At 39.6% G+C, this 12,948-nt stretch overlaps 1 protein-coding gene across 1 annotated transcript in view; it reads left to right on the top strand.

Annotated features, from left to right (window-relative positions):
- smc3 (structural maintenance of chromosomes 3) overlaps positions 1–12,948 on the top strand; it is a 102,681-nt gene that overhangs the window by 45,692 nt on the left and 44,041 nt on the right. Inside the window, exons 14-18 of the mRNA XM_072479521.1 lie at positions 144–247; positions 2,586–2,685; positions 3,429–3,589; positions 4,093–4,234; positions 5,026–5,176. Coding sequence (XP_072335622.1) covers positions 144–247; positions 2,586–2,685; positions 3,429–3,589; positions 4,093–4,234; positions 5,026–5,176 — 658 coding nt within the window. The remainder of the gene's footprint in view (positions 1–143; positions 248–2,585; positions 2,686–3,428; positions 3,590–4,092; positions 4,235–5,025; positions 5,177–12,948) is intronic.

The following is a 12,948-nucleotide window of genomic DNA, read 5'->3' as shown; positions in this document are numbered from 1 at the left end:
ATTTTGATCCAGTGACAGTGAAGCAACAAGGATATCGTTCCAAGTCAGGATGATATGTGGCTTGGAGGGGAAGTAATGGAGTCAAAAACTTTGTTTTGCAACTTTCCATGATTCACTGAACTTATTTCTTCATTGTTCATCAGAAACTTGATCAGGATCTGGCTGAAGTAAAAGCGCGAGTTGAGGATCTTGACAAGAAGTACTATGAAGTGAAAAACAGGAAGGATGAGCTGCAAAGTGAAAGGAAGTAGGTTCAAAAAGACAGTTATAATGCACTATAATGTTCATTAACCACAATCTTATTTGAACTATGAAATGTCATATTATTTGTGGTCATTGGTTTCCTAAAATAATATTTATTTTTAATGTTTATAATTTAATACAGTATGTCATTATAGACCAATTAATATTGAAATATCTTCTTCAGTGTCTTCTGACTATGAATATAACTGAACTGAATTTTGTTAACAAATTATTTCAGTAATTGGCAAAACTTCTTAAAACATAATGACAATAGAATGTGGCACATTATGAACTTTCTGGCAAGCACTAAATGAGGATGAACCTCCTGTGCAAGAATTGTTTCATATCAGATGAAATAGTGCTGCAACCAAGTCATAGAGATTTTGGCAGAGAAAGAGGCCTTTTGGCCCATCATGTCTGCACCAACCATCAAACATTTACCTATCTTAATCCATTTTCAGCACTTGGTCCATGGCATTGTCTACTATGGCATTTCAAGTGTTTATCTAAATTCTTAAATGTGTGAGTTCCCATCTCTGCTCCCCTTTTTCAGGCAGTGAGTTCCAGATTGCCATTTACCCTTGGGGTAGATGAGGTGATTAAGGCCTGTGTGAAAAAGTTTTTCCTTAAATCCCCTGCTCCTTAACTTAAATCTATGCCCCTTGGTTATCGGCCCCTGTACTAAGGGGAAAAGGTTTTCCTTATATCCCTCATAATTTTTTAATACCTCAATCAGGCCCCCCGGCCTTCTCAGCTCTCAAGACAAACAATCCCAACGTACCCAGCCTCTTTTTATAGTTGAAATGCTTAAACCCACGGAACATCCTCTATACCTTTTCTAATGCAATCACATTGTTTCTACAGTGTGGCGATCAGAACTGCGCACTGTACTTGAGCTGTGGCCTAACGAGCATTTTATACAGTTCAATCATAACCTCCCTCTCAACGTTCTATACCTCGACTAATAAAGGCAAATATTCCATGTGCCACCTTCTCTACCTGTCCTGCTGCCTTCAGGGATTGTTGGACATGCGCCCTAAGTTCCCTCTGGTCCTCTGTACTTCCATAGTTCTACTGTTCATTATGTATTCCCTTGCCTTGCTAGTTCTCCCAAAATGCATCACCTCAAATTTCCCAGGGTTAAATTCCATTTGCCACTGTTCTGCCCATCTGACCAACTTGTCTGTATCGTCCTATAGTCTAAGGCTTCCCTCCTAATTATTTACCACACCACCAATTTTTGTGTTATCTGCAAACGTACTGATCATACCTTCTACACTCGTGTTTAGATCATTAGTTCACACTACAAACAGTGATGGACCCAGCACCGATTCCTGTTTGCACCACTGGACATAGATTTCCAGTCACAAAAACATAATTCGACAATCACCCTCTGCCTCCTTCCACTAAACCAATTTTTAATTGAATTTACCAAACTACCCTGAATCCCATGGCTCTTACCTCTTTAATCGGTCTCCCGTGTGGGATCTTGTCAAAAGCCTTACTGAACTCCATGTAGACTACATCAACTGTATTGCCCTCATCTACACAACTAGCCACCTCCTCGAAAAATTCAGTAAAATCTGTTAGACTTGATTGCCCCCTGACAAAGTCATGCTGACTGTCCTGCATTAATTTTTGCCTCTCCAAGTGGAGATTAATTCTGTTGCTCATTTTCCCCCCCCAATAATTTCCCTACTACTGATATTAGACTGGCCTGTAATTACCTGGTTTATCCCTACTTCCCTTCTTGAATATTGGTACAACATTAGTGCTCAGCAGTCCTCGGGCACCTCTCCTGTGGCCATAGACGGGATTTGAAAATTAGTGTCAGAGCCCCTGAATCCTCCTCCTTTGCTTCACACAGCAGCCTAGGATACATCTCATCTGGGCCTGGGGATTTATTCATTTTTAATCCCGCTAAAACCACTAACACCTCCTTGATGCTAATCTGTTCAATCTTATTACAGTCTCCCTCTCTGGTTTCTATACTTGAATTGTACTTCTCCATAGTGAACACGGATGCAAAGTACTCATTTAATACCTCGGGTCTTCTGGTTTCACACACACATTGCTGCTTTGGTCTCTAATTGGCTGTACATCATCCCTTACTGTATCTCCACTCCGTAACCCAACCCCCCAACAGCACTGGTAAAGCATTAGCAATCCTTTCCGCAAGGATGTTCGTCCCATTTATGGTTCAGGTGCAACCCGTCCGACTTGTACAGGTCCCACTTTCCCAAAACCTGACCAGTGATCCAGGAAACTCAAGCCCTCCTTTCAACCATCTCTACCCTCCTATTCCTAAGCTTTTTTTCAAACCTGTACTATTTATTTCTTAGTTATTTGTGGCGGGAAGAAAATGCTGAGCAACAAGCATTAGCAGCAAAGCGAGAAGAGTTGGAAAAGAAACAACAGCTTCTTCGAGGTGCAACAGGAAAGGCAAGTCTTGTTACTAATCTGGCGTAGAACAAATTGTGCAGGAATGAAAAAAGGCAGCATGTTGCCAGAGTGAACAGCATGGAGGATTGTAGTTTGTAATTTATAATCATATTTAGGACAATGTTTCTCCTTTTAGCTTGTGGGAAGCATATGGTGAATTGCATTTGCAGAATGCTGCAAATCATTTTTATTGTATGTCCAGTTGCCTCACAAGGTATGAGTGAAAAGCAAAGATGACAGTGCCTGAACCCCACCAGCTTCATGGCATGTGAGCTGTGCACTGCAGAGAACTCACTGGCGTTTGTAGTGATGACTGCACCTTTTTACCTATTATTCAAAGGTGTAATTTGTTTCATTTCACATAAATTTCAAGAATAGAAATGTGAGATTTGGTAGAAATATCTATGGTACATTTTCAAGATTCTTGACTTCCACTCACCCCAGACTACACATTGATTCCCCCAGACCACCTGTCAGCAGACCACCTGTCTCCAGGTTATTACTCCTTTTGAAAGGAATGCAGCAACATCCTAACATTAGTCCTTCCCGGTACTCTTCTGTACCTCACTAGGAGAACTAGTGCCTGCCCTTGATTACATGGCCAAATGAGGGAACTCTGCATGTGGGTGAACGTCCTACTTGTTGCATTTCCTCTGGGATAATTTTCAAAAGTTCACTAAATTCATGCTGCACTGTTATATTTTCCAATACCCACTCTGCTATTTTTCTCCCCCCCCCTTCAGGCTATTTTGAATGGTATCGATAGTATTAACAAAGTGTTGGAACACTTTGGTCGTAAGGGCATCAACACACATGTCATAAGTGGATATCATGGAATTGTAATGAATAACTTTGAGTGTGATCCGGCTTTTTACACCTCTGTGGAAGTCACTGCTGGAAACCGGTGAGCAGGTTTTGGGCAATAAAGATTAAATTGTTTTTATTGGAGAATGAAATATTGAGTGGAACTTACTAAAAAGATGTAATACAAGTATGAGTCAATGCTGACAAGCATGCCGCATTTAAGGATTCTTTGGCTTTGAAGTGGCATCGGCATGGTGGCTGGTTAGCACTGCTGTCTCACAGTGCCAGGGACCTGGTTTCGATTTCAACTTCGTGTGACTGGAGTTTGCATGTTCTCCCCTTGTCTGCGTGGGTTTCCTCCGGGTGCTCCGGTTTCCTCCCACACTCCAAAGATGTGCAGGTTAGGTGGATTGGCCATGATAAAAATTGCCTCTTAGTGTGCAAAGATATGCAGCTTAGGTGGGGTTACAGGGATGGGTGAGGGAGTGGGCCTAGATAGGTTGTTCAGAAAGTAAGTGCAAAATCAATGGGCTGAATGCCCTCCTGCACTGTAGGGATTCTATGAAAATGGCTTGCAATGCTAATTTGTTTTTCCATTTTTAGACTGTTCTATCACATTGTGGAATCTGATGAAGTTAGTACAAAGATTTTGATGGAATTTAATAAACAAAACTTTCCTGGCGAAGTCACTTTCCTTCCACTCAACAAACTGGATGTGCGAGACACCGCTTATCCGGAAACCAATGTAAGTAAACTTCTCTTTTCCCTTCTACTCCCTTTGCTGTCATAACCTCATGTTCCCACAAAGGTGTACCTGTAAGCAAATATTTTAAAACCTAGCTGCTGTTGCAGCATTCAATTTTGAAATCTCAATTCTGGACATAACAGAAGAAATAGGAGCAGGATTAGACCATTTGACATCTTGATCTGACTCCATCATTCAATAATGTCATGGCTGACCTGATTGAAACATTCCTAAAATAAATATTTAACAACGTGTAATCATAGAATTTACAGTGCAGAAGGAGACCATTCGGCCCATCGAGTCTGGACCGGCTCTTGGAAAGTGCACCCTACTCAGGCCCACACCTCCACCCTATCCCCGTAACCACAATTAACCTTCTTGGACACTAAGGGCAATTTATTACGGCCAATCCACCTAACCCTGCACATCTTTGGACTGTGGGAGGAAACCGGAGCACCCAGAGGAAACCCACGCAGACACGGGGAGAACGTGCAAACTCCACACAGACAGTGACCCAGCGGGGAATCGAACCTGGGACCCTGGAGCTGTGAAGCAACTGTGCTAACCACTGTGCTACCGTGCTGCCCCCAAATGTTGAGTAAGAACTGCGTGCGCATAACTGGTAATTTATCCAAAACATTACTCTTGATTATCCATTTAGCATGAGTTGTGGTCCAAAATATTTATTTAATGTTTGCAATCCTTGTATTGGTTAAAGCAACTTTTGAGTGTTTTTTCAAACATTTTATTTCCTTTAACAGCATTTCTAACCTTTAATTTTCACTTTGCAGGATGCAATTCCCATGATAAGTAAACTTCGATACATACAGAGATTTGATAAAGCTTATAAACATGTGTTTGGAAAAACACTGATATGTCGTAGCATGGAGGTATCTACTCAGCTTGCCAGAGCATTTAATATGGATTGCATAACTTTGGAAGGTGTGAAAATTAACTCTTAAAAATGGGATTTGTTTTTGTGCTGGATATTTTTGTGTTTATTTCTTCATGCTCAAATAGTGCCATCAAAAACTATGTAAAATAAATGGTAAATGTGTTTTTTTTAAAAAGCTTTTCTATTGCAACACTTTGCCTGGTCTTATTTGTAACTTAATTTGTGTAATTTCTAGTATTGCACAGGAGAATCCAGCTTTGAACCAGAATTTTTAAAATTGTGCCGTAATGAGTTTGAAACAGCTTCCCATAGTACAGGGTGAAATTAATGATCACGATGTCCAGAGGGGGAAACAAATTTTGGCTGTAGGCATTTAAGGTTTAATTGCTTGAAGTGCTACATTCTGCATTTTCAGATTATGACTTGTACATCTAAGTGGCCCATTTAACCAGAATTAGTAGAAACTCTTCTGAAGAGGGAATAGATTGTCTTCAGCTGGGTGACATTTTTTCATTGCAAACAATTTTGTGTAATTGGAGTATTGATTTTAAGATGTTTGTTAATAGATTAATGTCAAACCAAACGTGTCTTTCGTGGGCCTTCATGTATTTGTGAAGTGAAAGCAACAAGATTACAGATAGTTTACCTTGTCAGCGCTGCAGAAGATCGTCACAGAATTATGATTTAAATATTAGAATCTGCGTTATTGTTAATTGTATGATCGTTATTGTTTCACAGCCATATTATCTGAGAAGTTAAGAATATAAGACCAGAATCTGGTACTGTTCAGTGATTGTCGCTTAAGTGCTGATTACTATTCAGATTAATAGAACTCAGTAACTGATGAGTAAAATCTCTAGTTAAATCCACACTGTTTAAACCCTTGTGAATTTTTTCTAAATTTCTTTATTGTTCGCACTTGTCAAATGCCTTTTGATTCATGAATTGTAATTTAGTTATCAGCCTTTACAAAATAAGGTTAACGCTAAATCACCATTATGCACACTTTCTGATTATGTCAGGAATCCAGTGCAACCTTTTGAGATAAATCATTTTAAAAACCCATATCATAACAGTACTTACCAGTTTAAATTTTAGAATTGTTGCCGAATTCTTGGTGATTTTCTTGAACAAGGTGAAAATGAGATTTTTCCGGTTTTAATTAAAGTAATGCTTCATCGCTTGTAATGTATAATTGTTATGTTGTAGTGATTCGTTTGAAAAGGCACCAGGTGACATTGTTCAATGCCAACAGCATGAGATGGACTTGTAGCAAATCGGTAGTTCTCTGCATTCAATCATCTTTCCACTGAAGTACATGGAGCGATAGGCCAGACTCTTTGGTGTCTCATTTCCTAGACTTACAGTTGTTTTTATTTTGTTTGAAATAAATCACTATTTTCCACGGCAAAGGAAAAGTTATCCATGCTGGATACCAAGTTCAGGATCAGCTTCATAACTGCAGTGGTCTCTCGACCGCCCCGTTATCTTTATGACAATTGGAAAAAATGAAAAGCAAAACCTGTTTTTGTTTCCAACTGCTACATTTATTTGCAGAGGAGTTAGTAAACGGAAGTTCATTTTTATTATCATTGAAATCCTACTTTAAATTTGCTTACAGTTCTCTTCGCATTCCATTTGACTTGTGGTTGAGGTGGCTGCGAGAAGATGAATGAGCAGTTAGGGGAGGGGTTGCAGAAAGTGGCGGTATCAGATTTTCCCTGATAGCACAAATAAAGTTTGGAGACACATTGCTCACTTCCTCCCATTAAAAAAGAGAACAAATAGAGAGAAGGAAAAAGAGTTGGGAGATATAAGCAGAATAGGTGAATGAGAGAAACAGCAACACAATAGCATATTGACCGTTTGTGTGCAATGCCACATTATATCGCCCAGTAATATTAGAAAATATGGTAACCCAGCTTTGACAAAGGGTCATCTGGACTCGAAACGTTAGCTCTTTTCTCTCCCGACAGATGCTGCCAGACCTGCTGAGATTTTCCAGCATTTTTTCTTTGGTTTCAGATTCCAGCATCCGCAGTAATTTGCTTTAGCTGGCACCCCAGTACAGGTTTGTTATCTGCCTAATTTGAACACTTCATGGAAAAGTATAAAACAGTTCTCCAACGTCACAAAATTTGGAACCAAAAATGCCCATTGCATTTTAACTAACCCCTAAATGATCTCATGCATTGTTTACTTTTTAACCTTTAAAGGACACCTCTGCACTTGAGAAAAGAATGATGCATTGTGTTTTGAGCTGTGCCACTGGAGATTTGCTAAGTTTGCAGATTTCCTCTTTGTGTCATTGTTTCTTCCTATGTCTTGATTTGTCTGTTAACGATTTGCTCTGTGCTTGGGTGCCGGTATTTAAGTTGTCAAAACATACTATTAAGATCTAGTAATGCAGGAGCTGGTTGGCACAATGCACCACGGCACTGCCAAAGGCTTGCATGGCTGCACCACCACATCCAAACCTGTAGTCTTAGCTAGATTTCTCCTTTAAAATACCCTGCCGTGTCTCATCGACCTCGGGTGCTGGCTGAATTCCTTTCTCCACTGACAACTTCCATCCATGACCCAAATGAAAAAATAATTAGGAAATGTGATAACAAAGATAGTAAAAGAGAAAACAGGAGAATCCCGCCCAACACCTCTGACAATGTAACATTCACTCTGTATTGCACTTAATTGTTTGTCTAGTAACGAAAAGGAGCAGCAACAGCTCAAATGTGATGGATAGTTGAGAGAAAGAGACTGCTGGCTAATTGAGCAGCACTGTAATAAATAGTTTATTTAATCTGGTGCCACATGTAATGGAATAATCTGTGCACAACACTAATTATGACCTGCTCAGGATATTTTAATGCAAAAGGCAGCATCGCACACTCTTCTACACGTTTGTTTATGCTCTCCATTTCAACCTTTCTTTCAAGTTTAGATGTAATTTTGCATCGGATTAAGCCATACAAAGTACAGAATATTAGTATACTTAGTTGTCATTTTGCATAGGATTGAGCCATACAAAGTACAGAATATTAATACAAATGGTTTTTATCAATTGAAATCACTAAACTTGCAAAGTATGACATTTATTTTTCAAATTAATTTGTTCAACTATTTCAGTGCTAGAATTCAAACTCAAGAACTCAATTTAAAATGACCGCGATGAGTTAAAGGAATGAATTCTGTGTGACATTGGTTCATGTTAGTTTGATGATTTCAATTATTATTTCAAACACTTGATTTTGGATATAAATGCTAAAACACTACTTCGAGAACCATTTTGCATTCTCTGGGGAGGTTAGTCAGCTTTGAAACCAATAGTGCTGTCTCTATTAGATGATTACCCTCATTGACAGCTCTGGTGGTGTATGGGTCAGTTCTGACTCACAGTGATGTGTAAGAGCGTAGGCTTGGAAAGCTGGAGTGAGATCAATATTCTGTAAAGTCTTTTGTGTGGCGTGCACACACTGGATTTTTGTAGTTTCAATTATTTTACAATATAAAGGGTGATGACACCATTTTTACAGGAATACCTGGATGTGCAATTCCCTTGGCCATAGATGTAAATGTAAAGTTGTGCTCCTGTACATGAAGTAAGAGCGTAGTTGCTCAGTGGGAGGAAGAAGCAGGCTGACTCATCCACAGTCGAGATGATGGGCTTTTATATGTATTTTCTCCTCCGCTCTGATTATATAATTTTCTTCCAGATCAAATTGATGTTTTCAGATTTGATCCGTTTATCATTGTCAAAGTGCAGTAGTCTTTTTGATTTTTACCGTGACATAATTTAAAAGTATAAAATGGTGTAAAGTTGTCATCTTCACCCATATTCACTTGCCATTTATCCAGCTGAAATTATAGGATGATGCTGATGTTGACTCAGAATTTTGAGCTTGCATTCCTGATGCCATTTACAGTTTTGTTTTGAATGTATTTGTTTCTTCCATTTCCCCTCTTATTTTTCCGATGTTGGCGTTCTGAGATGTGAATTAATTAGGTTAACGCAATAATTTTGCAGCAGAAACTAAAAATTGTTGTTGACATAGTCCATCTTGTAATACCTGAAGAGCCAACGGCTTTGAGTCCTGATTTCGTGTAATAGTTGTGTATCCTATCATTACAAATCACATTACGTTATTCATGGTAAGCGTCCTAATGGCATTGGGATGTGTGAAGTGACCTGGTTCTCAAGGTTGTGCACGGATGAGAAACTTTGGGGATAGATTGGTGAAGTTGGGACTGTCCTCCTTGGAGAGGAGGTGGCAAAGAGGAGGTTTGATAGAGATCTTCAAAATCATGAGGCAGCTGGACAGAGTAAACGGGAAAAAATGCTCGTTCAAGTATCGAGAACGAGAGGGCAAAAGAAGCAAATGTGATGCAAGAGAAAAACGTTTTCTTGCAGAAGTTTCGGGTCTGGAATGTGGTGCCTGGAATTGTGGTGGAGGCAGTTTTTATTGAAGCAATCGGAGGGCATTAGATGATTCCTTGAATTGAAACAATGCACGGGGAGAAGGTAGGGGAATGGCACAAAGTCATGCTCCTTTGGAGAGCTGCTGCAGGCACGATGGGCCAAATTAGGTTTTCTTCATCATAAAGATTCTGTGATATCATAGAATTTATAGTGCGGAAGGAGGATATTCGCCTCATCGAGTCTGTACCGGCCCTTGGAAAGAGCACCCTACTTAAGCCAACACCTCCACCCTATCCCCGTAACCCAGTAACCCCACCTAACCTAGGGCTTTGCATCACTGCCCACGAGAGATAAATCATTTTCTTGTGCAAATTGACAGTAGTCTTTCTCAAATCATCTGGTTCTGTACTAATGCTACCGCCTCATCGGCATTGGGGTAGATTTTCAACTTTCCCCTGGGGGAAGAAATAAGTGTGGGGGACGTGCTTCTCATTGTAGAAACCTCCTGGTTTGAATAGATTGATGTGATTTCTGTAATGAACATTCAATTCACAATCCAGTTTACTGCCTCAATGGCAAATTAAAAGTTACCTCACTAGCTTCCATAAGTGTATAATAGTGTCCTGAAATGACTTTGTTTTCTCCAACTCTCCTAGGAGCTATTTAGTTCCTCATCTCTGTTTCCAGTTGTTTCCCCTCGTATTGTATCCCTTTGCTTCATGACTACTTGAAATGCCAGGATGGTTTCTCTTGAAGCTACAATCACCTGCAGCATGGCCACCTAAAATATGATTGTGTGAGAGTAGCATTTTGGAAAGTTGCCTTTCCATGAACATACGAACAAGAAGCAGGAGTAGACCATTTGGCCCTTCAAGACTGTTCCACCATTTAATAAGATCATGGCTGATCTGATTGTAACTTCAAATCTGCATCGTGCCTAGAAGCTATCCACCTCTGTCTTTAAAAATATTCAAAGCCTCTGCTTCCACCATCTTTTCAGGAAGAGAGTTTGAAAGACTTGCAACCCTCAGAGAAAACAAATTGCCTCATCTCTGTTTTAATTGGGCGACCCCTTGTTTATAAGCAGTGACCCCTAGATCTAGATTCTCCCACAAAAAGAAACATCCTCTCCACATCCACCCTGTCAAGACCCCTCAGGATCAAGTCGTCTCTTACTCCAGTCAGTGCAAGCCTAGCCTGTCCAACTTTTCCTCACAAGACCAATGCGCCCATTCCGGTATTAATCTGCTAAACCTTCTCTGAACTGCTTCCAACACATTTATATCCTCATTTAAATACTGTGCATTGTACTCCAAATGTGGTCTCACTACTCTATATAACTGAAGCATAACCTCCCTATTTTTTCAATTCCCCACACAATAAATGATGGTATTCTATTAGCTTTTCTAATTACTTGTAGTACCTGCATACTAGACTTTCGCAATTCATGTCCTAAGGCACCCAGATCCCTCTGCATCTCGGCGCTCTGCAATCTCTCACCATTTAGTTAATATGCTTCTCTTTTATTCTTCCTGCCAAAATGGACAATTTCACATTTTCCCACATTTAACTCCTTTTTCCAGATCTTTGTCCCTCCTTAACATATTTTTTTTGTAGCCTCCTTATGCCTTCACAACTTACTTTCCTTTTGTGTCATTAGCAAATTTGGCAGCATCCCTTCATAAAATTGTAAACAATTGAGGTCCTAGCATTGATCCGTGACACACCGCTCATTAGATCTTGCAAACCCATTTATGCCTCCTCTCTGCTTCCTGTTAGCCACCCAATCTTCTATCCATGCTAAATGTTACCCCTTATACGATTTTATTTTCTGTAATATGCTTTGATGTGGATATTTATCAAAAGCCTTTTGGAAATTGAAGTACAGTACATCCACTTGGTTACCTTTTATATACAGCATATGTTACTTCCTCAATGAACTTCAATAAGATGGTTCAACATTCTATCCTAAATTGGGTTAGCTTAGATGGGCCTTTTGGTTGGCATGGACCAGTTTGGGCCAGAGGGCCTGTCTCTGCCATAGATTCTATTATTCTATTACCTCCCTTCACAAAACCATGTTGACTCTGCCTGATTACTTATTCAAGTGCCCTGCTATAACTTCAATAACATCTAACGTTTTCCCTATGACAGATGTTAAGCTAAATGACCTGTAATTTCCCGCTTTATGTCCCCTTCCCTTTTTGAATAATAGAGTTATATTTGTTATCTTCCAATCTAACAGGACCTTCCCCGAATCTTAGGAAGTTTTGGAAAATTAAACCAATGCGTCAACTATTTCACTAGCTACTTCCACCTAGGATGAAGTCCAACAGGGTCCAGGAAATTGTCAACAATTTACTCAGTACCACTTCTCTGGTGATTGTAATTTTCCTGAGTTCCTCCCTCCCATTACTTGGTTTATAGCTGCTTTTGGGATGTGACATGTATCCTGTATAGTGAAGACTGATGCAAAATGTCTGTCCAGTTCATCTGCCATCTCCTTGTTTTCCATGATCAATCCTCCAGACTAATTTTCTATAGGACCAATGTTCACTTTGTTAACTTGTTTTTATTTAAAATATTTAAAGAAACTCTTACAATCTGTTTTTTATATTTCAGACTAGCTTTCTCTCATACTTTAATGTTTCCCTCCTTATTAACTGTTTTAGCCATCCTTTACTGATCCTTATATTCTGCCCAATCTTCTGACTTTCCACAAATTATTTGTTTTTGCACAATTATATGCTTTTTCTGTTTTTTTGATACCATCTTTAATCTTTCTAGTTGACACTGATGATGGGTCCATTCCTTGGACTTTTTATTAGTCGTTAGAATGTTTTCTATTCTGAGTATTCTGAAATATCCCCTTAAATGTTTGCCACTGCATCTCTATTAACCTCTGCATCTCTATTAACCTATCCTATAATCTTTATTTGCCAATTCACTTTAGCCAGCTCTGCTTTCATGCCTCCTAACTGGACTTTTTAAGAGTCTTGGACCCGCTCCTCTCTCGTTCAAACTGAATGTAACATTTAATCATATTATGGTCGCTACTACCTCGGGGCCCCTTCACTAGGAGATCATTAATTAATCCCATCTTGTTGCACAGTACCAGGCCTAGTATAGGCTGCTCTCTGGTTGGTTCCAGTATGTGCTGTTCTAACAAACTATCCTGAAAACTCCTCATCTAGGCTACCTTTGCCCATCTGACTTTTCCAGTCTATATGTAGATTAAAATCTCCCAAGATTATCGCCATGCCTTTCTGACAACCTCTCCTTTGTGTTCCATCTTGCCTTGTGGTTACTATTAGGGAATGTACAAACTCTCACAACTGACTTCTTGCCTTTACTATTTCTCATCTCTACCCAAACCGTTTCCAGCAAATGAAAATCCTGGCA

This window comes from Scyliorhinus torazame, chromosome 16, assembly GCF_047496885.1.
Source record: "Scyliorhinus torazame isolate Kashiwa2021f chromosome 16, sScyTor2.1, whole genome shotgun sequence".
NCBI classification, from domain to species: Eukaryota; Metazoa; Chordata; class Chondrichthyes; order Carcharhiniformes; family Scyliorhinidae; genus Scyliorhinus; species Scyliorhinus torazame.
Note: the sequence above shows the minus strand (reverse complement) of the source record. Positions and strands in the feature narration are given on the sequence as shown.